The sequence below is a fragment of the Malus domestica genome, chromosome 06 (assembly GCF_042453785.1).
Source record: "Malus domestica chromosome 06, GDT2T_hap1".
NCBI classification, from domain to species: Eukaryota; Viridiplantae; Streptophyta; class Magnoliopsida; order Rosales; family Rosaceae; genus Malus; species Malus domestica.
In genome coordinates this window covers 3137376-3164835 of record NC_091666.1, presented here as the reverse complement: position 1 = coordinate 3164835, position 27460 = coordinate 3137376, and the positions used below count along the sequence as shown (strand labels likewise).

Sequence of the window (27460 nt, the reverse complement as noted above, 5' to 3'; positions counted from 1 at the left end):
TCTATTTTTAAACACGTTCAAAACATCTTAAGATGCGTGTAATGCCGATTATAAAAAAAGTCTTTCGTATGTGCATAATAATATGATGAAATTAGTTGTCAAATAATTATTTTTTTTATAACAAACGCTATTATCTACATTAAGGGGAAGGGGATGGGCTTAGCCTCATAATGAGCTAGTAATAATGTAATTCAACAGTTGTCTATTAAATATTATTTTCTCTATTCTTAATGTAAATTCAATAGAATGTAGATGAAAATTGAAAGACCGATTTTATTATGTAAATTCAGTTGCTTTGATTGGTTTGTAAGGGTTTTTTTTTTTTTTTTGAATAGACGATATTATCTACACTAAGGGGGATGTGGTGGATTTAATCTCACAATAGGCTAGCAATAATGTGAATCAATCGGTTGTTTATTAAATATTATTTTCTCTATTCTTAATGTAAATTCAATAGAATGTAGATGGAAATTGAAAGACTGATTTTATTATGTGAATTCAGCTGCTTTGATTGGTTTGTGAGTGGTTTTTTTCTAGCATAATATAAGATTATTCATTTATTTCAAATATTTGATTTTCCTTTTGTCAATTCACGGATATAAATATATTTTAAACGTGTAAGTTGCACGTAACATGCTGTGATTCAAAAAATACCTTCTGTATAAATGCTAGTACTTATGAAACCGACCAAAATAGGAGTCGATCATATATTTTTAATATTTGTTTGCTCTCCATATTATAGTTTATTTGGAACTCTTACCATACACGTGTCACAATTATGAGACTTTTTTTTGTGTTTTATTTTTTTGTGAGATTGTAACTAATAATTCATTTGCTAGCACCATATTTCATTGGAACTTAGTCTTAACCGACTTGATGAAATTTTGACATTCAAAAACTTTAAAATCTTTTTTTTATTGAATTGGACTGTGCGTAATAAATTAACTCTTGAAATGTTGGACATTTTTATTGACATGTTGGAATAGGCTTAAATCAACCTAACCAAACCGATTAACAATTACGTGGTTTGGTTAAGTTTCAACGATCCATTGTTGGTTCAGCTATATTTTTTATTCAAATCAAATCAAACCAAACTACACCCATCCTTAGATATACCGTAACCTAAAAACACAAATAAGAAATGGCCTTGCAAGTTACCGAGAAGACATTACTCTTCAACCAATTGCATTTTTTTACCAAGAAGTATTATTATTTAGAACACAAATAAAAAATCTGGTTTCCTGACATTACCCAAATAGTAATATTGTTTTTTTTTGTTGAGCACATTGATATCGGGAGTTTTCCAAGTGAAGATAAATACAACCCGACCGTAGTGGCAATAGTAATATTGTTTAGAACATTAAACAAAAAAAAGAAAAGAAAAAGTAAAAGCCCCGTTTTGGGTTTTGTACGGAAAATTCCCCAAGTTGAAGGTTGGCAAGCAGAAAAACAAGAACCCTTAAATTAGGAGGCTTTTCCTGGGGCAGAGGCGGTTGTTGGCCACTCTCCACTCAGCAGCAGAAAATAATCAATCGAAGAAGATGAACCAACTGGACGACGACGACGATTGGGACTTAATTTTCACTGAACAAGCCGTACAAGTCGCCCAAGTACAAGAGCGTGCTTACTCCACTCAGCAGCAGCAGCAGCACCCCCCGCCGCCGCACCACCACCACCCTCCTCAGCATTCTTTCTCGGAACCATCACAATATCACCATCACCAACAAGAACCGCCGCCCCCGCCTTCTTACTCCAATCCCGTTAGGCCCATTTCCTACTCCCCTCCGCGAGAGCTCACTCAGAGGACCACCACCACCACCAATGCACTTGCAATTTCCCTTTCTCCTTCGCCTCCTTCTTCCGCATTGCCTCCCTCTGCTAGCCGCCCTGAACTTGACAGAGAAAAAGAACTCGAAATCGACCGCTTAAAGGTTAGGGCTTCAATGCTTAAACTGTACATATATGTTCCCTCTCTCTCTATATATATGCTAACGAATTCGGTGTATTAAACTGTAACAAATTGGCCACATTTAACTAAAGATTTGTTTGGTTTCTGACAAAATGCAGGAATAAGTTATGTCAAGAAATATATTGTGAAGTATATTTCCTTCTGCTTCTTTGAACTCCGTAGTTTTAGCTTGAATTATATTTTGTCTGGACTTTTTGATTACCTTACATTATGACCTGGGTTCAAGAATTGTATACAGTCAGTTTCTTTGTGATTTGAATCGTTTTTCCAATATTATGTTCTCTTTTCAAAGTCCTCTAACTCGAATTTGTTGGATTTTAATTGCAGGAAGAACTGGGACGTGTCTCAAAGCAGCTTTTGCACTTGGTACGCCTGTTTTGCCACTGTAATTTGAATAATTGTGCGCCGGATAATAACAAGATTAGTGCTTTTGTTTTGTTTTGTTTTGTTTATTTGTTCTGTCGTTAGTCCTTGTGTTCTTTTTCCGATAATGGAATGCATTCTAGTCCTGTTTTCTACATTTCTTTTGTATTTAAGAATTGGAATTACGTGTTCATGCTTAAGTGAGTTTTTATGGTTTTATAACTGGCAAATGGCAATAACAGAATTCCACATGCTTATCATTTTCGTCTACATGTGTGTGCTTGCATTTGTGTTTTCAGAAGGTAAAACATAGAGTGAAGTGCATATTATCTTTCTATGAGTATTCTTAGTTAATGGGAAGCAATGCAAATGCAATGCGTGTCTTGTATTCTTGACTTTATTGTACCACAACCTATTTCGTTACATTTCCTTCTGGAAATTTTATGCGGGTACAGTCATAATGAGGTGTTCTGTCTAGCTTTTATTATTTATTCTTTATGCTCTTATACTAGATGTTAACTTTTACAAGTTCAGTTGCGTGCATAAGAAGAGCATTTAGTTTTCTGTTTCTGACACTATCCTGTTTCTTAATCCATGGATTTTTATTTTCACCCAGAATTGCATTTTTGTCTTTGAGATTTATTTGTGGTTAAAGTTCCTGTATGCAACGAATTGTCCTATACTCACAGGAACAAGAATGCTTTGAACTAAGGAAGGAAAAAGACAAACATCATAAATTTGTAAGTTCAATGACTGAAAAGAAAGAAGCAGCTGCTAGGAACTCTGATAGTACAAATTTGTAAGTATAAACTCTTTCCATCACAGGGCATCAACAATATATGCTGTGATTCTAAAATGATGTTTCAGTCTGTTGCCCCTTGCATAGTATGCTAATCATGCTGAAAGGGTGCTTGTCCAATGTTTACATTATCTTACTCTCTGTTATCATTATTGCATGTGGGAAAAGGTCCGGTGGCATTAAGGAATCTGGAGATGTCCTAGTCAATCATAAGGATTCTCGACAATTTCAAAATGCATTATGTTTAAGTGGTCAGCCTGGCTCTCGGATTGATATTGGTGAGATAAGTTAGACATCATCTTCGTTTATTTCTTTCTGTTTTCTGTCATTGCTTTTTATTTATGTTCATTTGTGCTAGGTGTGTCAACCTCTAAAGCTACACGTGTTCAAACTGATGAAACTAGTGCTTCTGCCCGACAAAACCCAAATGATGACCTCTCAAAGAAATTACTATCCATCTGGGGCTCTTCAAATGATTCAAATGAACAAGAGTTAGGAAGAAATGTAATTTCGAATTTGCTTATGGATTGCCAAACAGATTTCCTGTTCCTTTTTGGCTGCATTGGCATTAATAGAATGGACAAGCTGGGAGATGATAGCTCTTCTATTGCAGCTTCGCAGTACCACTTACACATGTCTCATACTCCAGAAGCAGCAAAAGTTTCTCATCTTTATTCTGTCTTGACCAAGGTATTGTTTAATCATGAGATTTCATTTATCTGTTTAAGCAGGGTATATCTTGAGATTGTATAACCGCTTCAAGCCTAGAATACAAGGCATATGCCAAATAAGCTACTTAAAACTTATTCTGAAATATAGATGTGCTGATAATGATCTGAACTTTCTCCGAGACATTCCTAACTTAACCTCAAAAAGATCATTATTTGGTATATGCTTGGGAATAAAATAGGGTGGAGGTTGAAGGTTGTTTCTTTTTGGGTTTTTGTATTTGTTTTTAGTTTGGACATGGTGATCCATGATCATGTTTTGCTATTTCAGAAAGAAATTATGGCTAAAGGATGGGGAATTTGTAGACCAAAAAAGGGTAGGGGTGTGATATCCACACACCCCATTTTACTTCTCACACACCCCTTGATAATTTTTGTCCGTTGATCTTCTTCAATTCCTCCGATCCGATGGTCGAAAATTAAAAAGGTGTGTGAAAAGTAAAATAGGGTGTGTGGATAGCACACCCCAAAAGGGTATTGGCCTCTTGTATTGTTTAGAGGCTGTTAGTCAAATACGTTCCTCGTGTTTTGCTAACTTATGTATGATTACGGATTTGAATTGTCCAATAAGGTAATTAACATGCCAATCTATCTGGCCATAAGTTATGTTATGATAGGGTTTGTTACAAAAAATAAATAAATAAATAAAGCTGTGATAGGTTTTGGTGTTCTGGGACCATTTACATTGTAATGCTTGACTTTGATTATTTCATCTTTGTATGTATGTTGTTGGGCTTGGGTTGATGTACATATATGAGGGTTTACTCACCATGTTTTTGTTTCAAAACCAAGTAAATAGTACAGTTTGTGTATCATTGTTAATTGTATATATTTAAAAGTCAACTTTCTAAGGGACACTGTCTTATTGCCCAAGTTTTCTCATGGTAGAACCGCCTAGGCATTCAGCAGTATTTTTTATGCAGCCCGGTCTTAGTATGATACTTTATTAAGCTTTGACTTCTTTAATCTTTACCGATACATGGCCCATGGAACTTGAATTAAAGAATACTAGATAAATAAAATTTAGAAAATCTATTCATATGGTGTTCTGGACATGTTATCCCTTTTTTTATGCTAACCTGGGTATATGAATATTATATCTGTTGATTGTTCTTATTGCAGGCGAAAAATGGAATGTTAAAGTTGGAGTCCTTGTTTCAACCATTACTCAACCTCTGTAGTCTTGAAAATGTGAGTTGTGAATTGATATTATTTGACTTCTTGCACCGGTTGGTATACCTTAGATGTTCCATTTTGATTTGTATTTTCCACATGGACTTTTGAGTAGACGTTGCTCTAGAGTACTGTACTAGTGATTTTAAAATTTACTCTATGAATTGGGATCACATGTTCTTTTATAAGGACACTAATGCAATTTTATTTTATTTTTCTGAGATGTGGGAGGATATAATTTTGTGTTTACTTCCTATAGGAGGCATCTTCTAGAAAATTTATTACACTTTTGTGTGCAACCTGGCCTGCAGATTAGGATTAGATTGTCTTGGAACTTCAATTCAGTTGGATATATGTAATTGTCTTTTAAATACTGGTGGATACTCTTGTCTTGATCCGTCTTTGGATCTTTGGTACTAATATTGACTCACTAATATTAAAAGTCTCTAGTTGAGTGCTGGGAGGTGATAGGTCCATGGTTTTAAAAAATATAGGTGTAGAGAGTTTTGGGTGTATTGGTGTTAGTGACATTGTTGTGACTGGTTTATTTTTAATACACAGGAGGCTAGTCGATTATAAAGAGAATACTTTAATCTACTTGTTTGCCATTATTTAATGACGTTGCTTAAGTTCAGTATTGTAATTATTTCCTTAATCTCTTTCAGTTTGGTTCTTGTTGCCTTTTTGGTGAATCAGTTCTTTTTTGGCATAGGTTATCATTGTTCAGGCATCTCTACATATACTGCTTGTGTTTTTGAAGCACCTGGTAAGGCTGGAAAGGCATTTCGAGAGAAGGTATATGTCATATGCTGTTTCCTATTCTGTTTCTATATCCGGTTTTATTTTGCAGGAGTTGGGAATACATGTTTTTGCATATGCTTCATTCCTGTTCGATTTGATCTTTCCAGTGCACTCTACTCAGGGTCAATGTTATGGTCGAGGGACTTGGAATGAAATATTCTTATGCCGAAACTCAAAGCAAGAATGGAGTTTGGAATAATGGCATTGCAACTTGGTTTTCTAATATAGACTGGATTTCTCTCTTTGAGGTGATCCTACAAACTACCATGAAGAATACAAACCAAGGTGTAAGGCTAGAAGCAGTCTCTGTTATGAATATGATTATAATGAGAAGTAATGCCTTTGTGGAGAGAGAAAAGTAAGAATGCAGTGTTCCTTTTTTGTTAAACTTTTATGCTGTTACTTTTTCTCTTTTTCTGAGTGTAAGTCCCGTGAGAGACAGGTTTGGCCAAACATTGGTGTTTGAAATTCTTTCACAGTTGCTTGCAAAGGAAGCTGGTTTTGAGGCCCGAAAACAAGCCGTGCAACTTCTATATATGCTACTTAATTGTAAGTCCACATCACTTTAGTTCATTTTTTATTTTGTTTTCTTTTACTTGTAGTGTTATAATTGCATGAAGCTTAGGCGAACTACTTGTAGTTTAATTTAATTTTTCTTGTTTTTGTAAGAAACATTGTTTTATTGGTAGAGAAACAGAGTAGTATCACAGTGGAGAAGTTAGCCACCTCATAATGTAATAAAGCGTCTGAAGGGAAAAATGGGAGCCAAATAACCAAACTATAATGGTAACATTTGAGGCTTTTGAACTACTGTAGCTTTCCAATCAGCTCGGGTAGAAAAGAATGCTAACTCTTGTTCTCAGAAGAAACCAATGGCCATATTGCTGACCAAAATCTGACGTTGCCTCATAATTTTTCCATCCCTTCACAATAGCTTTCAAAAAGCCTCTTTTATACTCGAAACCTTTTCTGCTAGTAAATATATTTATTCTCAAACTGTAGAGTGTGTAGTATATACTTTCAAAACATTTTGCAACCTTGAAACCTTACTCTGTAGGTTTTTTTATGTGTAACTTGTTGCCTTTTCTTTTTCGTGCCTGATTATTTCAGTTGTGGGAAGCCTGAAAATTATCTCATTAGCGCTACCTTAAGCAGCTTACCACTCAGCTGAAATCAGCTTGTTTGAGGACTGCTAGAGTTTGGCATATGCTATCTTGATTCTTATTGAACTTGTTCTTTCATGCCTGTCTTAAGCCCTGAAAAACTTCTTGTTCCTTGCTGATGTGAAGGTCCTAAAATACTGGTCAAGTTCTGTTCTGATTATAAAGAGGGAAAAGCTGCCCTTGCTATGGATGATAACGTAGGCGATGCATCAGGTTACCAAAAATGTAGCATGATCCTTCAAGGATTGGCAGATTGTATAGCTTGCTGTGGGAACAGTTTAGAGGTAGGCATTCTCTCTGCTTTTCTCTCCTTTTCAGCTCTACCCTTTCCTTGAAGTTTATTATTTATTTATTGCCCTGCTTGTAGATATATTAATGCGTAGATTGATCTGGTGTTCTATGGAAGAAAACGTATTTATGCGTAGTTGCACAATAGTAGGTGGAGATGGTTAACTCCCATCTCATAAACCTCCGAGCAGAGTTAAGGGTTTATGTTTGATGATATACATTACCAAATATCAACTGCTTTCCTCTTATTGTACACTCAGGAACTGAAACTTCGCAGAATTGCTGTTCTTTTATTGGCTTTCCTAGCCTCGTCTGGAACATCTGGCTTCGAAATACTTGTGAGTCACAAGCTCTTTCGAGATGCAAACTTTCTGATGTTGATTTTACAAGTTTTGGCATCGGAGGTAGATACAGAACCAGCAGTTAATGCTGATCAAGCACAGATTTTCAAAGAGAGGTAATTGCTGATGCCCCTGGATTTTTAATTCTGATCGATGCAAGTATCACACATTCATTACTGAACATTAAGTTTCCAAATTCTATTGTTGTGTAATTTTTATTGCAAGTGCCACTAAATATCTCATAGTAACTTGGTGGTATTGGTTCCGGTAATTCAAATTTCACCCACCTCTTCTGTCCTCCGTTTCTGATTTCTCTTTTTCCTCTATACGGACATTAAAATGAGTTCACATTACTTGTTATATTGTTGTCATTGGTAGTATTAACTTGATTTAGTTCAGTTGGTGTGTTCAAAAACAAAAAGCATATGGTTCCTAGTTTTCAGATCTTGCAAGGAATGCATGTGATATCTCTGGAATACATTCATGTCTGTATATCTGCATGACGAAAATCACCGTTCGATCTCTTAATTATTGCTCATATTGTGAGAGTAATGTTATGCAGGACCTTGCTGTTGAGGGAGGCTCTTATACTACTTAACAGGCTGGTTTCAAACCCATCATATTCTGCCACTGTCTTGGGTTTATTAACAAACAGCAGAGACATGGCCAGCTTGACTGTTGATGTTGCAAACCGATTATCCCGAAAAGACCATATATATGAGAAGTTTGATGGCATGACACGGCAGATGCGGGAGTCTGAAATTGTAGACCTAGCTCGAGCATTTAAGAAAAGGGTATTCATATATTTAGGAGATAACATACAGTAAAAAAAAAACATTGCACCCTTTTGGCTCAAATTTTTGTATATTTGTATGTATCAGCGTTGTTTTTACGACTGTTTGTATGTTTCAACATTAGACACACGCAAGCAGTCGTCATCAGCTGTGCAGTGCAAATTCCGGTGGCAGCGCTCAACCCCCCAGCTGGAAATGTATTTCGACATGCGGGCGCTAGTTTTTCAGCTGGAAATTTTTGACAGGTCTCAGTGGATGATAAATATGATTCCACATTTACCTTGTAATGATCAAATTCTTGCTCGAAATATAGTGAGAGAAAAGCAGCTTCTACTGATTAGCATCTTCTGCTAATGTTCTTATGATATGTTTTGAAACTATCTTCGTCTTCTCGACTTTTTGAATATACATTCATCTTTTCAACAGAGTTTCGTTTAATTCTTGGCGACATAACCGGAAACGGACTGTAAATCTTTGGTTGTAAAACTTCAAACCAAACTGGTCTCTTTTTTACGGCACACACTGCATAAGAGCATGGAAACAATATGCATCCTTGCGTTCCGGAACTGAACTGCAATGCTGCATGCAGCCATTTCATCCTAGGGAGTGGAAGCCATAGGATCCGGTTACTCGCTTCAGATCGAAAACATTACCGGAAAATGAACTATAAATTTCCCCACCGGTTGTGTTGTCATAAGAACAGCGTTGGACATCGGGTGCGGCAACATACACATTATCTTACAGTTCCCAGGAAGGCATCCGTACAGCGGGTTGATGATGTTGTAGCGGGCAGACTTGCAACACATCAAAAAGTCTCCAATGAAATAGCAGAAAGACAAATGGAAGTAGGTATACACATGGTAAATATAACCTTCATTTTACAACAGATGCTATACATTACAGACCACTACTATAAACGTAGTCCAAGTTATTCTGTACACGAATGCCCCTGGCATTACGGATTACCTCAACCCGAAGGTAATCTCTCTGATGCAACTGCATCACATTACGTATTCATTTACATGTATTATATATACAAGTATATACATTGGTACTACAGGCCTCGTTCCCCAGTCCCAGCAGCATGAGTAAGTATTACTTCCATGACTTCCAACGAGTTTGAAGCTCATCGCTAAAGGGGTTGCTGGGCATGGGACAGTACTCCCCATCCATCATGCTCTCTATGGAGTAGACTTCCCACCCCCCTTCTCTCCAGTATGTTGAATAAAGTTCCGGGATGTGCAAGACTTTGGAATTATCTTTTCCATCTGTGCAAATTGTCTTCATCAAATCCACCGGCATATTAGAAAACTCGAGAACTTTCAACTCTGTCAGATGCTCAATGCCGGAAGGCACATTCTCCAGGAGCTTACACCGTTGAATGGTTAGCTTCTCAAGACAAGCCATTGCACCCTTCTCCACTTCTATGCATCTCAGTTCATCAAGTTTGTCCAGGGTTAGAATCTTGAGCTTCCCAAACCCATAAGCTCTGAAGCACAATCTGTCTCCAACGAATGCTTGAATTAATTCAAGTTGAACAAGATTAGGAATGTGTTGGAGATAGATGAGTGGATCATCCTTTAACCTACTCCACTTAAGAGACAATCTGACTAGGCTGGGGAGCATAGGAATCCAATAGGGCAATGCGTCCAAACGTCCTCTCATGTACAGCCGCTGAAGAAACAAAGGAGGAGAAGATAGGTGTTGAAGATCAATGATCTCGTCTTCTTTGACTGAAGCTATAGACAGGGCACAAAGATTCGTTAGCTTTTCGATAGACGAACACAGAGCCTCGCCATCTTCTTTTCTCAATTTTAAGAGGCCTAACCTCCTCAGTTGATTTAGCTTGCCAAGCTCCCTTATTATGGTTCGGCCATCTTGGTTTACCTCTACGAAACAAAGCTTCTGTAGTGCTTGCAGAACCCCAATATTTGGCATGACCTTAAAGCCGTTCTTTGAATGAAAATGTTCGTAAGATTCAAACTCATGTAGATATACCAGAAGATGGCGCAGCCGATGGAGCTTCAATATCTCAACAGGAAGTTGTTTGACTTTGGAATGCTTAAGGTCTAGAGTTTCTAGATTCTTAAGCTTCCCAATAGATCTCGGAACAGTTTCCACCTTTGTTTCCCGCAAGCTTAGATATTTCAAATAATACAAGTCCACCACTTCAACTGGAAATTTCTCCAAAGGTGAGTTTTGAAAGTCTAACACATTTAGCAGCCTGAAGCCGCTTGGGAATAATCTAGGGATGGATGGCTGTTCAGTGACACCGAACATGAACAGGGAACGCAGTTGGGACACTGACCTGTTTGGCTGAACATTTTGTAGTGTGCCATGTATCGATAGGCGTCGAACCCTCTCAGACCATTGCAAGCTTTGTTCTTTCAGGATTGTGGTGAAGTTCTGATCTCTTGACTTGGAGATGATGATCTCTCGCAAAAGGTCATGGATTCGACATGTTTTTACCCTTCCATCAGGTGTAGTAGTTGCCACTTGCATTAGGCTTCTGTTCAAGAGTTCCTGGAGATAGTCCTCTCCTACCTCTTCCAGTGTTTTCCCCTCCTTTGCTTCTATGAATCCCTCTGCCACCCATAACCGGATCAGTCTCATGCGCTCGATTAGATGGTCCTCAGGAAATATGCTCAGGTACAAGAAGCAGGACTTGAGGAAGTACGGCAAATCATTGAAGCTGAGGGAAAGAACTTTCTTTAAATCATTGAGCTTGTCGTTGCCCTCAATTTCAGCCCCCAGGCTGCGTGCAACCACATCCCACTCGTCAAGTCTACGTGTATCTTTAGTTGCCAACACACCACTGATTGCGACAATTGCAAGGGGAAGTCCCTCGCATTTTCTTAAGATGTAGTTACAAATTTCCTCCAAATGAGGAGGGCATTTGTTATGTTGAAACGCCCTTCTGCAGAAGAGATCCCAAGACTCGGAAAGAGGCAAGGGCTTTAAGTCATAGGCCTTACCTTCAGATAGTACACCTGCAGCGGTAGTGGCTACATCTGATTTTCTCGTAGTGAGCATAATTCGGCTGCCGCAATCATTGTTCGGCAGTGCATATTTGATAGCATTCCATTCACTCAGGTTCCATACATCATCCAAAACAATCAGGTACCTCCGTTTCTGCAGCAACTCCTTAATTGTTGTCTTGAGCTGGTTGTTGTTCATGTTCGCCACCATCTGTGGAACTTGTCTTCTGATTGCTTTGAAAAGTTGTTGAACCATGTCTCTGAGTAGGTCGCCAAATTTGAATGACCGGTTAACTGTGATCCACGCACGCACTTTGAAATGTTTCTTGACTTCTGGATCATCATAGACTTGCTTGGCCAAGGTGGTCTTCCCCATTCCTCCCATTCCAGCCACCGAAACTACTTCACGGCCAGAGCTGCCCTTAAAAAGCCACCCCACCAGTTGACTTTTGGGCTCGTCAAGGCCAACAAGATCATACTTGTCCAAAAGAAGGGCATCTCCTCGACGATCTTGCCATGTATTTCCTGCACTGTCATCAGCCTTGTTGAACTTGTGACAAAGTCTCCTGTGAACCTCACCAATCTCTTTGACTCTTGAGTTGATGGCTTGTAACTCGGAACCAATCCGATAACTAGCTTTGGCATTCTTAATACAGCAACCCAACCTGCGGAGAGAGCCATAAATTCCATATCCATGATCACGATCATGATCATGCTCTTGCAGAAGAGCGAATTCGTCTAGAACGTCCTCAGCTTCATGAGCAATGTCTCTTACTTGCCTAACCCACACTTTGAGCTCCTCGTCAGTTTCCTGCAGCACGTCTGCGGTCCTGAGAAAGGCCTTCATCCTTTCCAACTCCCCTCTCAGATAGACAGCTTCTTCTCTAACCCCTCGGAACAGGTTCACCTCTTTTTCGAAAATGGATGCAAGCTTCTCCAGCACAAAACATACAGAACTCTCTGCCATAAGTATGGATCGTTTTTAATTGTCACTCTGAAATTGCATCGATTTCATAAAGACTTTGGCTGCATCAATGCAAGTCACCTGGCTAGTTGCATCCAGCCAAGTAAGTCCATTGAGAGCTCAATCCTGCAGTTTTATACACAACTACAAGCAACACACTATACATACATACATACATACATACATACATATATATATATATATATAAAATAATGTTAGCATTAACGGTTAAGTAACTAAGAGACTTCAACAGGTAAAAGCTGCAGAGAAATTCAACAAGCAAAACAGACTCTTCTTGCAGACTGGACCTACCGGGACATTGGGAAGTTTCGGTGAAGTTTAATAACAAGTGGTGTGCACTTTCCACGAATCAAACAAATTTTCTTTTGTATTACATGGTTGATATTGACAGCCATGCATTCTTTTTTTTTGAGGTCAGTGATATTTGATTCCAGGGAAAAGCATAAGGATAAGAATAAGGAAGACAGCATATGTGTGAGTAGGCAAAATGTTCATGTTTATCCAAGCTCAATGGCGACATTAAAAGAATAAGGAAGTAGCCGACGGAACGAGAATTCCGGACGGTCCAAGAGATAGTGATCTGGACTTTTGTTTTATGTGAGGTGGGTCATTGATATTGGCTAATGGGGTCGTCAGATTTAAAATGAGTGGTCTAAATTTCTCGATTCCTTGGTTTTGGACTGCGAGATTCAAAGATGATCTCTATTCACATTATACTGTATACCAAATTAACATAAATATATATACAGATTCTTTAAGGGGGGAGGGATTCCATTTTTTGAAAAAAAATAGGGATTAGTTGTGGGGTTCACAACACATTGAACTTCAATGCTCCGAACCATTCATTTTTAAAGTTGCACTTTGTTTATACCATATTTAGGGCCCCCGTATTTAGATCTCGTACAAATACTCGGGGGACTTAAATGTAATTATGTAATAAAGGAAGAGGCAAATATGTAATAAGTGAGGAGCCCTTATTCTATAAAAGGACTCCTCACCCTCATAATTAGGGGAGGCCAATTCCTAGGCCATGGAAGGACTCTCTCACCCTCAGAAGCTATCTCTATCTCTCTCCCTCACCTCTCACATAAATACAATAATCAATGGGAACGTAGCCCAAACATTGGAGTGAACCACGATACATCTTGTGTTATTTACATTACTTGCAGATTCACGGTTGGATTTACGTTGTTCCAAGACCTCCGGTTTTGTGCATCAACATTTGGCGCGTCTGTGGGAATCGATACGAAAAGTTATGTCGGTTCTCTTTCATTTTTTCACCTCCGCCGTGAATCTGTAAAAACTCAAGAACCATGCAGTACGTATCCCATTCTCAACCACAAACTTGTAGCAGAGCAAGATATTTGCACATTATCTATAACCCAAGATCCCGAACAAAGATGACAGCCAAATCCAAAACATCAGATCAGAGAACCAAATTATGAAGCCACCACTAAGATTGAAACTGTTGCTGGTGTTCTCATCAATGGTTTTGATGCGGTACAAGTGTCAGGCAAGAGCTACCAACCTCCAAGAGTTGAGCAGGAGCTACCATGTTAGGCAGGAGCTACCAATCTCTCTCTAGACTCTTTCTCTCTCTAACCTACAAGTGAACCGACAGACAGAGGCCCATGTTCAAATACGGAGGCCCATGTTCAAGGTGATCAACATCTATCATCCCAGCGCACTCCACCGATGAATCCATCATTAGAGTCAATTGCAATTTTCTTTGCCACTATATCTAAAGAATAAAGAGATGAAAAAAAAAAGTGGGAGTGAGGAGGATAAGGGAAAGGTATGCAAAAGGTGCAAGGAAAGCTACAGAGCCTCTTCTAACACCTTTTTCTTATGCCGCTTCCACCCTTCTTTCTTCGTCTGTCGCCTTCACGACGACCAGAAAAGGTACTATGAATTGGGACCCAACGATCCGCCATACGCTGCTAAGTTCTACGACTGTTGTGGGGCTGATGATCCTGAGGCATATGGCTGCACTACCAGTTTCTATGTTTCGTATGACGACGATTAATCCGTGTAACCAAGTCTCTTCGTCAACAACCCAGATCGCGTCGCCTTCAGCCACTGCGACAGCACTCTCCAGCTTATCTACTCCGGCAGCCAAGTCAGGTTCATGTTTATACCCGCCGGCAAGACCGAAGTGGGTCAGATCCAGTTCATGGCTGCCACCTTCACCGCCCAGTCGTTCCCAGTCTCTGATCCCAGTCAAGCTTTCGGGATGGTCCAGAACCCACCGGGCCCTACTTTCGGAGATGGCTTGAGCGGGTTGAGCCGCACCAGCACCTGACCTGTCGGTTCCACAATGCAGATTGAGTCACGGTTGGAGATAAAGAGTCAGATTTGGGTCATGCACTTTCTTACCCACCATGTGGAGTGAACCTTGAAAAAATGGAAAGTCCTGTTGACAGAAAAATCAGAGAATGAGCGAGGAGAGCACATGGGTCATGCATTTTCTTACCCACCATGTGGAGTGAACCTTGAAAAGAGGGAAAGTCTTGCCCACAGAAAAATGAAAAAAAGAGCGAGAAGAGCACATGGGAAACAAAAACAAAAGCAACAAAGGTGCAGAGGAAAGGCAAAAACAATCAAGTGAGCTGTGGGAAACAAAAGCAAAACAATGAATAAACACCCACACTGCAAAAGCAGGGAATAAACACCCCATTAGAATGATGTGATTTACTTTTCTTGGCAGATGTATGATGTAATTTATTTTCCTTATCTTTTGGAGACATCTGTATAAACCCCATCAGAGGGTAACAAAAAAAAAAAAAAACAGCAAAGCCCAAATAAATGGGCTGGAATGTTGTGTAGAGGGCGAAGGCCCATAAGCCCAAAATAGCTCCAACCAGGCGATCAAAAGTACGCCCAGTACTCCACAATTGTTCGATAACCTGCCACTATTACCACCAACCAGGTGATCAAAAGTACGCCTAGTACTCCACAATTATTCGGCAACCTATCGCTATTACCACCAACCAGGTGATCAAAACTACGCCCAGTACTCTAAAATTATTCGGCAACCTGCCGCTATTACCACAAACCAGGTGATCAAAAGTATGCCCAGTGTTTCTAAATTATACATGAGCACTACTCATGTCAATCATACATAAACATTCATGAGCATCACTCATATCAATCATACATAAACATTCATGAGCATCACTCATGTCAACATTCATGAGCATCACTCATGACAACATCCATGAGCATCACTCACGTCAATCAACATAAACATTCATGAGCATCACTCATGTCAATTAGCTTCAAAAGCTTCATTTACAAAAGCTCTAGCTTCAAAAGCTTCATTTACAAAAGCTCCAGCTTCAAAAGCTTCATTTACAGAGCTGTAGCTTCAAAAGCTTCATTTATAAAAGCTCCAGCTTTGAAAGTTTCATTTACAGAGCTCTAGCTTCAAAGCTTCACTTGCAAAGCTTCACTTACAAAGCTTCAGTGTAGGGTATTCAAATACCGCCTCCGAACAACCGCCACTTCGGCCCATACATGGATTCAATTTGAAGTCTCCAGCCAACAAACCCTATTGACCGCAGACTTGGGGGACTACATTATGTACCATATATTGGGCCTCATGAAAAATACTTGGGGGACTCTAGCCCATCATTCATGTATTGAGGAACGAACCCTTATTCTATAAAAGGGAGTCTCTCACCATCATTAGAGATCATCAACTCTAGCCCATCATTCATGTATTGAGGAGCAAGCCATTATTCTATAAAAGGGACTCCCTCACCTTCAACATCACAAGTTGAGCCAACCAAGGCAACATAAGCCACGAGCCGAGCAACCTTGCAGCATGTGCTACTTCTAGTTGACCATCATTTCAGATTGAGCACCGCCTCATATCGAGCATCAGTTCAAGACAACATCTAGTTACTTCGGCCCACACATGGACTGAATTTCAAGTCTCCAGCCAAAAGACTATCTTGACTGAAGACTTGGGGGACTACTGTTTATACCATATTTAGGGCCTCCGTATTTAGATATCGTACAAATACTTGGGGGACTTAAATGTAATTATGTAATAAAGGAAGAGGCAAATATGTAATAAGTGAGGAGCCCTTATTCAATAAAAGGACTCATCACCCTCACAATTAGAGGGGGCCAATTCCTAGGCCATGGAATGGCTCTCTCACCCTCAGAAGCTCTCTCCATCTCTCTCCCTCGCCTCTCACATAAATACAATAATCAGTGTGGACGTAACCCAAACATTGTGGTGAACCACGATACATCTTGTGTTATTTACATTACTTGCAGATTCACGATCGGATTTACGTTGTTCCAAGACCTCCGGTTTTGTGTATCAACACACTTCATAGATCATCATTGTAAAGTATTAGTTAAATCTGAAATATTTGAGACAACTAATTGAGTTCAAAGAAATTGGCAAACACTATGTTCGAGAAACATTGAAATTTCACCGTGACAATTAAATGAGCAAATAGTTTCAAAATGAATTGAATTTTTGCATAGATGATTTACGAGACTTACAAAATAAACGATTCGGATCGTTGAAATTCGATATGGAATGGGTTTCAAAACTAATCTCTAATTTAAAAAAAAAAATGGATGCCTTCTCTTATAAGTCTTTGTATATGTGTATATATTTAACGCCTTACTTCATAACCATTGTTGACAAGTAAATTAAGAAGATTGATAGAGAACCAAATTAATATTAGCATTTATATCAACTTGTCTGCGCGGTTAATTTACGAAATTAGCGTAAATATATCATTCCGAGGCAGTGCATAAGGATAAGGAAGACAACTATGTGTGAGTAGGCAAAGCAAAATGTTCATGTTTATCCAAGCTCAATGCTGACCTTATGCTATGTACCAAACTAACAGAATTATATTATATATATACGATGCCTTACATCATAACCATTCTTGACAAGTAAATTAAGAAGATTGATACAGAGAACCAAAATAATATAAGCATTTACATTAACTTGTTTGCCCGATTAACTTACGAAAGTTTAGATTTATCTTGTAACCGTCAGAAAATAAATTAAGAAATTAATCAATAAGTTAAGGTCTTATTCGTTGAAATACTTGAACTTTTTCGTTTCACTTTTTCCACTCTTTTACTCATTTTATAATATTGATTGATGATCAGAATAGTCCTCTTTTTAGATCACCCTTTAAGTACCAACTTTGCAAAAAAATAGCACAATCAAAAATCCTTTAACCGCTTGATTAACATCATCAATTTTTAGTGTTTAAGTGAGAAATTCGTCCATTTCGAATTTAGTTAATTTTTTGCATAGATGGTCTGTAAAGGGTGATCTCCAAAGTAGACGGTTCCGATCATCAAGCAATATTGCAGGATAAAAAGGAGAGCCGAGAAAGTAGAACGAAAAGGTTGCTATCATTCCTCATAAATTAAACTTAAAGTAGTCATCCATCCTGATGTTGAAGTTATTATGTATGTCATGCGTGACATCAAATCCTAAATAAGTCAATGACCTTAATTCTAGAAGATGAGTGAGCTGCAACACAGGCTTTCTTTCTTCATCTACGAGAATCGAACCTAAAAACCTAAAGTCTCTCACTTACAAACGAAGAAGAATATCACTAGACCATACTACTAAACCGCCATGTTCATGTACGCTACCCTGCAACTGGACAAGCTAGGACAACTAGCTTATGAAGGGATGGCACATAATTTTAGAACTCTTCAGCTACTTGATCATTTCGTTTCACTTACACCTTTCCTTCTACTTGATCACCCTCAAGCTCTCATTCATTTCATCTACTTTTTCAGAAATCTTAGGTCATCACAGAAGGTAAACTGCAGTGCAGTTGTATTTTCTTCCTCGTTTTCGCTGCGGGTTTGCCGATCGGAAATGGCTCCTCAACATTACAGAAATTCACTGGAACTGGATGCCATATTGGGTAGTTTAGAGTGACCGAGCACAATCATTTTCCTATGCACAAAGAGTTTTTCCATTCATTTCTGTATATGTACAAATATTGGTGCCCAAATACTGCACCTTATTCTTCAGTAAGTTACATATATGAGTTGCAAATATTTGCAACAGTAATTCATCTGTACATTGAGTGACTTGCTTGCACATTACGTACAATGACTATTTACAATTTTACATACGACATATATACACACATATATACAAATACAAAGTATCATCGATCGGATTTAAACCTTCCATAGAGGACGAAGCTGATCATGTCTTCTCCGGACAGGAGCATTTTCTATCTCCCCGAAGCTCTCTATTGAATACACATCCCAGCCCCCATCTCTCCAATAGGCTGAATAAACATCTGGGATATGTTGAACTTCCTCATAATCTTCGCCTTCTCCATCTGGTCGCAGTTTCAAGATTAATTCATTCGGCATTTCAAAGAATTCAAGTAACTTCAGTTTGGTAAGGTGCTTCACTCCCGAGGGTACCCTCTTCATCGACTTGCATCGTTGGATAGTTAGCTTCTCAAGGCATGGCATTGCTCCCTCCTCCACCTTCACGCATTGGAGCTTGTCAAATTTGTCGAGACCCAAGACCTTGAGCTTTTTGAATCCCCTTCCATTGAAGGATAACATGTCGCTATCACAAGCATGGAGCAATTCAAGATGAATAAGGTTGGGCAGGTCTTGAAGATGTACGAGCGGATCATCTTCCAACTGACTCCATTTCAAAAACAGTCTGGCCAAACTGTTAAGTGAAGGTATCCAGTTCGGCATTTCTTCCAATCGTCCTATCAAGTATAGGCGTTCGAGGAACTGAGGAGGGGAAGAAATGTGATGGAGATCAATAACCTCACTCTCTCCCGTTGATGTTACAGAAAGCGCACGCAGCTTGGTTAAACTTTCAATTGACAAGCACAAAGCCAATCCATCTTGTTTTCTCAATTTCATAATTCCAAGCCTCCTCAATTGCTTAAGCTTACCTAACTCCCTCATTGTCATCCCACAACTCTGATCATTTGCCTCTATAAAGCAGAGCTTTTGCAGGGACTGCAATTCTCCTATGTTTGAAAGCGCCGAGAAGCCAAACTTGGAATAGAAGTGTGCATAAGATTCATTCTTAAGACGATAAACCAGGAGATGGCGAAGTTTTTGGAGCTTCAGTATCTCAAGAGGCAATTCAGTGACATTGGTCTTTTTGAGATCCAACGTCTCCAGGTTACTAAGATTCCCTATGCTTCTTGGAATGAATTTAACCTGGGTTTTCCTCAAGCTTAGATACTTTAAATAAAACAGGTCCAGGATTTCCCTTGGAAATTTCTTTAAAGGTGCAGCTTCCAAATCTAAAACCCCAAGCAGCCTAAACCCAGTGGCAAAATACTTTCCCATGGATGACCTAGCAACCGCCCCAAACATAAACAAGGAACGAAGTTGAGGAACTGACCTTTTTTCTTGTACAGTGTCCAATGCATTATGTATTGACAGACGACGAACTCTATCAGGCCATATTGTGTTCTGGTCTTTGACTATGGCTGCAAAGTTTTGATCCCTTGACTTTGAAATAATAATCTCCCGCAAAAGGCCATGAAGCCGATAAGTTTTGACCCTCCCATCACTAGTGGTGTCTCCCACCAGGATCAAATTTCTGTTCAAGAGCTCCTTGAGGTAGTCCTCAGCTACTTCCTCCAAAGTTCTTCCTTCTATAGCTTCGACAAATCCTTCCGCTATCCATAAGCGAATCAGTCTCATACGCCGAATCAGATGACCCTCGGGAAAGAGGCTCAAGTATAGGAAGCAAGCCTTGAGATAATAGGGCAAATCATTAAAACTCAGAGAAAGTACTTTCTTTAAATCTTCAAGTTTGTTATTGCCATGAAGTTCAGCTCCAAGACTGCGGCAAATGAAATCCCATTCATCTATCCTGCGCTTGTCTTTTGTAGCCAGTACCCCGCTTATTGCCACAATTGCAAGGGGCAAGCCCTCACACCTTTTCACGATACCTTGACATCTTTCCACCAAATAAGGAGGACATGGCTTCCCCAGAAATGCCTTCTTAATGAACAGCTTCCAGGACTCGTCAGCAGGCAAGGGCTTCAAGTGATAGACCTTGCTTTTGGATTCCGAGCAAGTGGTGAATACAGCATTACGCGTAGTGAGCATGATTCTGCTGCCAAACCTCCCTTTGGGCAGAGCATATTTGACAGTTTCCCATTTGTCAGCGTGCCATACATCATCAAGAACAATCAGGTACCTCCTTTTCTGCAGAAAGTTCTTAATTATTGCTTTCAATTCATTGCTATTCTTGTCGTGCACACCTTCTGGAACTGGCCTCCTGATTGCATCAAAGAGTTTGTGAATAATGTCTTTAAGGAGATCCTCTACCCGAAAAGATTGAGAAACCGTGATCCAAGCACGGGGCTTGAAATGTTTCTTCACTTCATCATCATCGTAGACTTTCTTCACCAAGGTGGTCTTCCCCATACCTCCCATGCCAGTGACTGAAACTACTTCAAGTCCAGAGCCACCCTCGACCAGCATCCTGACAAGTTTCTTTTTACGCTTGTGTATGCCCACAACATCTGTGTTTTCTAAAAGAAGAGCATCCTCTCGTCGGTCATGCCATGTGTCACCTGTTGCAAATTAAAGAATGAAGTTAGGAAATAACATTGTACTGTCTGAACATAGCATTTGAGAATATCAAAGTATAAAACTATAGCAAGGGTTCCATATGTTTCATCGCCCTTCGGTTCAACAGGTCTTACTAGAAATGCTATGAGGTAATGAGGTGAGCGGATAATTTTAAACTGAACATAGGATAATTTACGGTTGGACTCATCATTTAAGAAAAAAAATTTACTGGTGTGGTGTTTATTACCTGGATTGTTAAATATTGAACCTTTCACAGCATTAAGCTTTGGAAGAAGTCTTTTGTAAACTGCAAAAATATCTCGAATTCGGGTGTTGATGCTCTGTAACTCCCAAGCAACCCGGTAATGAGCTTTCAAGTCCTTGACACAGCCACAGAGCCTATAGTATGGACAGTACATTTGGACGCTTTGACTGTTATAAGCTTGGAGAATCGCAAATTCATCTAGAAGATCTTCTGCGTCATAAGCAACATTTCGCACTTGCTTAACCCATACTTTGAGCTCCTCGTCACTTTCTTCCATTGCATCGGCATCCCTCAGTAAGGCTCTCATGCGCTCCAATTCCCCCTTGAGGTACACAAGTTCTGCTCGAACCCCTCTGAGCAGTTGAACCCCATTTTCGAAAAACGGTTTGATCTTGTCGAGCACAAAGTTGACCGCACTCTCTGCCATTCTCTCACTAACTTGTTATCCACTCAGCGTGGTTTTTTCATTGCTTTGCAGTCCTTCTTTAGGTAGTTTGATCGTCGTGTTAAATAGGCAAGAAGCCCTCCGCGTTTCCTACTTGGACAAGCAACAACTAAATTTAAAGAAAGAAACTTCGACTGACTTTACTGCAAATGCTTCGCCACAAGTTCTGATGGATCAAGATGTATATAAAATAAAACTGACGCAGACGTTTTGAGCGACTTGGTCCCCAAGAAATTTTGGCCGCAAGCATTTTGTGTAATTAATATATTAAATATGAAAGAATACAGATTGTATCATACCCAGACAGATAGGGCAAAACAAATAAAAAGAAATATCAGAACCATCAGCGCATGTCCAGGGAAGGTTGGTGCCAAATTTTCAAGACAGAAATACGAATGAGCAAGATCAGGTCCGTGTGAATTAGAAGAGAGATTTCTATCAGTCTCATAAGTTTAACTGACTAGTAAAAGTCTACTAATCGTCGATAATTACTTCAAAATTCCACACCAAAGTGGAAATGCAAAACTTTTGTGGTGTACTGTGTGCAATAACAACTGCTGTTTCGTGAATACAGCAGATCAGCTGCAGATGCGTCTCCTTTTTCTCTTTTGATATTTCTCTAGGACCGTCAAGTGTACCAGCCTCGGAATTCCTGATCAGTAATGAAAAGACCAAAATAATTTAGCAAATTAGCTTAAGGTCTGATCTGCTAGCAAAGTCTTGCTAAACACCGTAGATGTCTGTTTCTCTGATTTGTATACTTACATGGTGCCGTTAAAATATTCGAAAGAACAAGTTGAAAGACTTTGATGGATGAACACAACAATAAATTAAAAAAAAATAATATATATATATATATATATATATATATATATATATATACATATAGCGTGTATATATAAATAATGTATATAGTATATACACATACATTTAGCAGTCAATTCCAGGATACGCGTATATTCTTGTACATCAAATCTGGTAGGGTTTTCTGGCGTGTATTATATGATATTCTTTTTTGTGGAAGCCGTGACCCCAACTAAGGGTTTTCTGGCTTTATATTTAAGAGATGAGAGATATCTGGTTAGGGCTAGGTTGCTTTGTCCAACTAAGGGTTCTAGAATTTGACTTTCTGACCTCAACTGGAAAAAGAAACAAATTACCATTCAAAGCATGTATGACTTGTGTGGACAAGATGATCTTGCAATTGCTTGCTTATCGAAATTGGATGCAAGTTCTCATCAATTTCAACTTTAAAACGCTATAGTGTGTAGTTCAACTTGTAACTCAAGTGATTAAGACACGTGCAAAGTCACATGTAAGAACCGAAACATATAATAATAATAACTATGCAGATAAAGATCTTAGGTTTATGCTCGGGCTTTTAAGTAAAAGAAATAATTATGCAAATGAAGAATCTTAACTCTTGGTCTCCTAAATCTATTAGTTTCATTGGGGAAAAACATAAAGTTCACTTTTTTCAGTCAAAAGAAAGCAACAACTTTACATGGTACCGGTTAGGGCTGGGCATGGGCTGAACCGGGTCCAATTTTGTAGGAACCAGACCGAACTAGAGTTTTAAAAAAAAGGCCGATTTGGGCCGGGTACAACATATTTTAAAATAGGAATCAGACTCAACCTGGCTAGTTTGAAATTGGCCGTTTTGGTCCTGGTACACGGGTCCCCCTTTTTTTTTTGGGCACATACTTCCTTGCCGGTCTCGTCCCCTCCGACCTACACTCACACCGCCAAGATGGGATATGTTTCTCTCAAGATCGGCGAGCAAGTCGGTCTAATCCTTAGAAGAACATCTCCCTTATCTTCAAGTAGGTCGATCTAATCCTCCGTGATATGAATTCGTTGCAAAAAAAGCTTGCCCAAAATGAAATTCTAATGCAAATTGTTTGCAGGTGTGACAACCACTGCGGGGAAGAACTAAAGAAATTATGCAAATTGTTTGATGTATTCTTCCTCCTTTTTCTTCTCGTTGTTTTTGGTGGTTGGTGGGTTGAGAGTTTTAGAGGGTTCAACTGCCATGGCTTCCTCTCTCGCTTCCAAACCATTCCTCGGAGCTCCAATTACTGATGACCTTTCTGGGTTGTGCTCCTCCTCCGATCTTCAGACCTTTTCATCCTTCTCCGTTCAATTTGTGATCCGCCTGAGAAACCCCATGAAACTCCGTCAGCTGGCTCGGGGTGGTGAAGGAGACGATGAGGCGAGACGGCAAGAAATCCCATCATATCATTTCTTGGTAGGGTGTGGGTATGGGTGTGGTGTGTTTGTGCTCCGAGAATGAAAGTTGTAGAGATGGGGGGGAGAAGAAACAAGGAGAGGAATGAGGGAGGAATGGCATTAAGGCACCGAGATAAGAGAGAGCGAGACAAGGAGGCAAGAAGTGTCATGGGGAAGAACAAAAGGAAGTGGCCATGTGGCTTGGGAGACAGAAGTCACAGACTCACAATACCCAACACAGGGGTATTTTTGCAAATTGAAAGATATTTTTAAATTGGGATGCTACACAAACGGGCTGGTCTGGGTACTTACGGTTCCTATACTTTTGGAACTGACCCGAACCGAAAATTTCAAAGGCCAGCCCTGCCTTGCCTCGTTTCACTTTTTTAAAATCAAGAACCGGCCCGTACTCGCCCCAAACCTTGATTACCAATCCCAACCTGTGATTCCTATACCCGTTTGCCCACCCCTAGTATCGGTATTGAAGGATGATTTTGTGAAAACATGTTCATTTGAATAACATCTATAGCATGCAATTAACAATTAAAAGGCGGAATCATGCTTGCATGCACTAAAAAACAAAACATTACCCATGAAATTCAAAGCCTAGTAGATTTGTGAACCAATACTCAACTCAAATCAAAGTCCTTATGAGAAATTATACCTTTGTAGATTCCTCTTTGCATAAGCAAAGGCTAATCACCCAAAGAGAGGGCCTTCATTCCTTGCATCTTAGATCTATGGATTTAGATGGATGAAATGGTTCTTCAAGTTCCCAAAATTGAGAACCTCTAAGTCTTTTCACCAAGGTTAGATTGGAGAAGAAATGAGTGACCTTGGAGTAGTAGGATTGCTAACTACACCCTTCAAGCGGGGTGTCATGTCTTGTATCCACATAAAGTAGTTTCTTGTTCGAAACTTCCAAGTCAGTAAAATCGAACTTGTTACGATTCGACAATACGTTAAATGGCGGAAACAAGAATGTGATTGGTGTTTTAGAAAATAAAATTTCCATAAAGATCCAAGTTAGAACATTTAGGTTCTAAGACATAGTTTGGTTTAAACAGATTTAAGCATGGAGAACGTTGGGTCTCAATCTGAGTGTTGCGCGTTAAGAAACTTCAGGTTTCTATGACACTTTTCTGAAACTTAAGGTTTAGAAGTACGAACTTTAGGTTCATAAAACTTGCGAACAAACACAATATATACAAGACAAAAAAATATATATAAAGCAAAAGAAAACAAAGATATTAATAGTGGGTAGCTTTGGGACCTTTTGTGTGAAAGTTTAGGGAAACTTCCCTAAAAATGGTATGGAGCTTCAGGTCAAAAAAATTATTATTTTAATTGGTTGGCTACGGGCCAACAAGAAAAATTTGGATTAGTAGAACCGTAGGCCGAAATATAGGCTAAGAAAGAAAAAGGTGAAAAACAAAGTGGGGCAATTTTTCATGGGCTAAAGTAAATAGGCCCAAAAGAAAACATTTTTTTTTTCACACGAATTGGATTGTTGGTCTAATTGGAAAAAAAAAAAAAAAAAAAAAAAGAGGCTAAAAGCCCAAAAAAAAATGGAGAATGAGCCCAAGCTTAGAATGGGTTGCTAGGCAGGTTGCTGATGCAGCAGGTCTAAAAAATCAAAATGGGCCGCGAGGTCCTAAGCCCAAAACTGGGGTTGTTTGTTAGGTGTGGGCCAAGAGCAGTACAGGCCCAAGGCATTTAGGGCGTGAGATCTGAGCCCATCTGTGATGGGTGAGGGGTTTCTTCTAGAAACATTGGAGGCCAACGACATCATAAGGGACGACGGCGAGCATGGATCACAAAGGTTGAGGTCGAGGCCGTCACCGTGGAATCTCGAAGACGGCTGGGAAGACTCCAAGAATCGCAATGGGTGTCTAAAGAAATCCGGTGAAGTGTTTCAACCAGAAAAATTGATCTCAATCGTCGGGATCGACGATGGTGGACAAATTCTGGCATCACCATTGTCCTGCAATCACCGAGATTTGGTGATGAGTGCGGCTGCGAGCGCAGTCCTCGATTCCGTCGAGATGTAGAGGGCTAGGGGAAGGAGACGTCGTAAAGGATGTCGTTCCGTACGCTAGGACCATGAGCTGCTTGGCTCAACTGCACTTGGCGGCTTGGTGCAGCTGTGGACTTTAAGCCATGGTTTAGATAGAGGTCCAGCACGAGCTTGGTGCTCAAGCACTGGGCCCTCATAGATCAGGCCCAAATTGGAAACATATATATCCATGTTTTCATGCCCTAGTCAAGTTCTAGGGTTTCAACTTCCCTTTTTTTGTTTCTTTTTCTTTTCTTTATTCACACATATTTAATTCACATAATAGCAATATTATGATTATAATGCATATACAATTTATGTATAATCTAAAATTCGTTATTCATAAAGTTGAGTTATGCATTATGGTGAAGATTCATGCAATCAAGGCTAACAAAATAACGAAATAAACACCACTGTTTTAGAAGAACCTGAATTGCGTGATGAATATTGTGAACGGGTTTGTAGGTGTTCTTTCTTTAGGTTTTGGATTCCCATCTTCAAAACTTATATCACGTTCAACACAAGAAAAATAAATGGAATCAATAAAAGTATATGAATTCAATAAAATCAAAATTTAATCAATTAAGAATAATTTAAACGTAATACTCCCCTAATTGAAGACGAATAAATTCTCTTTAGCACAGCGTGAAAAGTATGCTGATAACATGTTGTGGCCTATATTTAACTGAAGGGTGCGGCATGGAGAGAAAAAAGTGGAGAATAAACTTGAGGAATTGTGTGTTAATTATCCAGTCCTTGTGCCTTTATTTATAGTACTAAGGAGGAGATAAACTTGCTCTTGAAGTAATACAAAGTCTATTAGGAAAGATCTTCAAGATCCCAAATGATTCCTAATCTATCTCTACTTAGGATTTACACAATCACAACATGTATTAGAACATATGCCACAACATTTATATATATATATGAAGCATTTGAGCGAAGGGACCCTAATTTATTTTATAAAAATAGGGATTAGTTGTTAGACTCACACCACATCAAACTCTTAACGATCCGAACCCTATATATTATATACCATGAATGCAAATAAAAAACATATGAAATTATGAAGTTTAGACAAATTGAAAACCAGAAATTAACAAGGTTTGGTAAATTATAGGATTAAAATTGATACAATTGAAATTACAGGCACTAAAGGGAAACTTGAAGTAAATTATAGGAATCAAAAGTGCAATTGGCAAAAACTAAAATGATAAGAAAGAAAAGTTAAAATAATTTGCATCAGCCGGGAATCGAACCCGGGTCTGTACCGTGGCAGGGTACTATTCTACCACTAGACCACTGATGCTTTGCTGGTGGGAGTGTCTCTTTTATATTAATATACTAAATGATGACACACCGATCCCACATCGATTGCAGAGGAGTTTGTCCCTTCGTGGGCTGCCTTTCTTCCGTCCCTCCGAGGGAATCCACCGCCCCTTCGGGGACATCACTACTTTTTTCTAGTCTCTATATCTTCTACTCCAAAATATACGGCTC

General features: G+C 39.2%; 3 protein-coding genes and 1 non-coding gene across 5 annotated transcripts; 1 reads left to right on the top strand and 3 right to left on the bottom strand.

Annotated features, from left to right (window-relative positions):
• The first annotated feature begins 1400 nt into the window (after positions 1-1400).
• On the top strand, positions 1401-8844 carry LOC103409440 (protein SENSITIVE TO UV 2). 2 transcript variants are annotated; one of them, XM_008348256.4, is made up of 12 exons: positions 1401-1931; positions 2297-2335; positions 3022-3131; positions 3300-3409; positions 3490-3821; positions 4982-5050; positions 5745-5827; positions 5955-6191; positions 6276-6382; positions 7123-7280; positions 7562-7741; positions 8188-8844. In XM_008348256.4, exons 1-11 carry the CDS (start codon positions 1542-1544, stop codon positions 7709-7711), a joined length of 1785 nt encoding a protein of 594 aa, XP_008346478.3. In that variant the 5' UTR covers positions 1401-1541; the 3' UTR covers positions 7712-7741; positions 8188-8844. The 2 variants fall into 2 exon arrangements, with proteins under 2 accessions (XP_008346478.3, XP_008346477.3); XM_008348255.4 differs by having other exon boundaries at positions 1403-1931; positions 7545-7741.
• A 670-nt stretch (positions 8845-9514) lies between these two features.
• On the bottom strand, positions 9515-12364 carry LOC103409441 (disease resistance protein RPM1-like). The gene has a single exon (XM_008348257.4). It carries the CDS (start codon positions 12362-12364, stop codon positions 9515-9517), a length of 2850 nt encoding a protein of 949 aa, XP_008346479.3.
• A 5972-nt stretch (positions 12365-18336) lies between these two features.
• Positions 18337-21825, bottom strand: LOC103436839 (disease resistance protein RPM1). The gene is made up of 2 exons (XM_070823944.1): positions 21213-21825; positions 18337-20967 (listed from the first exon to the last, which is right to left on the bottom strand). The coding sequence occupies exons 1-2, from the start codon at positions 21655-21657 to the stop codon at positions 18572-18574; spliced, it is 2841 nt and encodes a 946-aa protein (XP_070680045.1). The 5' UTR covers positions 21658-21825; the 3' UTR covers positions 18337-18571.
• Positions 21826-27198: 5373 nt separating this feature from the next.
• Positions 27199-27269, bottom strand: TRNAG-GCC (transfer RNA glycine (anticodon GCC)). Its single transcript has one exon. It is a non-coding gene; the product is annotated as a tRNA-Gly (tRNA).
• Between the last annotated feature and the right edge of the window lie 191 nt (positions 27270-27460).

Bases quoted from the DNA above. Each gene is read 5' to 3' on its own strand.
- LOC103409441 (XM_008348257.4), bottom strand. From the start codon at position 12,364: ATGGCAGAGAGTTCTGTATGTTTTGTGCTGGAGAAGCTTGCATCCATT.
- LOC103409440 (XM_008348255.4), top strand. From the start codon at position 1,542: ATGAACCAACTGGACGACGACGACGATTGGGACTTAATTTTCACTGAA. The intron at 3,132-3,299 runs GTAAGTATAAAC...ATGTGGGAAAAG, and splicing joins AACTCTGATAGTACAAATTT to GTCCGGTGGCATTAAGGAAT. The intron at 6,192-6,275 runs GTAAGAATGCAG...CGTGAGAGACAG, and splicing joins GCCTTTGTGGAGAGAGAAAA to GTTTGGCCAAACATTGGTGT.
- LOC103436839 (XM_070823944.1), bottom strand. From the start codon at position 21,657: ATGGCAGAGAGTGCGGTCAACTTTGTGCTCGACAAGATCAAACCGTTT. The intron at 20,968-21,212 runs GTAATAAACACC...AATTTGCAACAG, and splicing joins TTCAATATTTAACAATCCAG to GTGACACATGGCATGACCGA.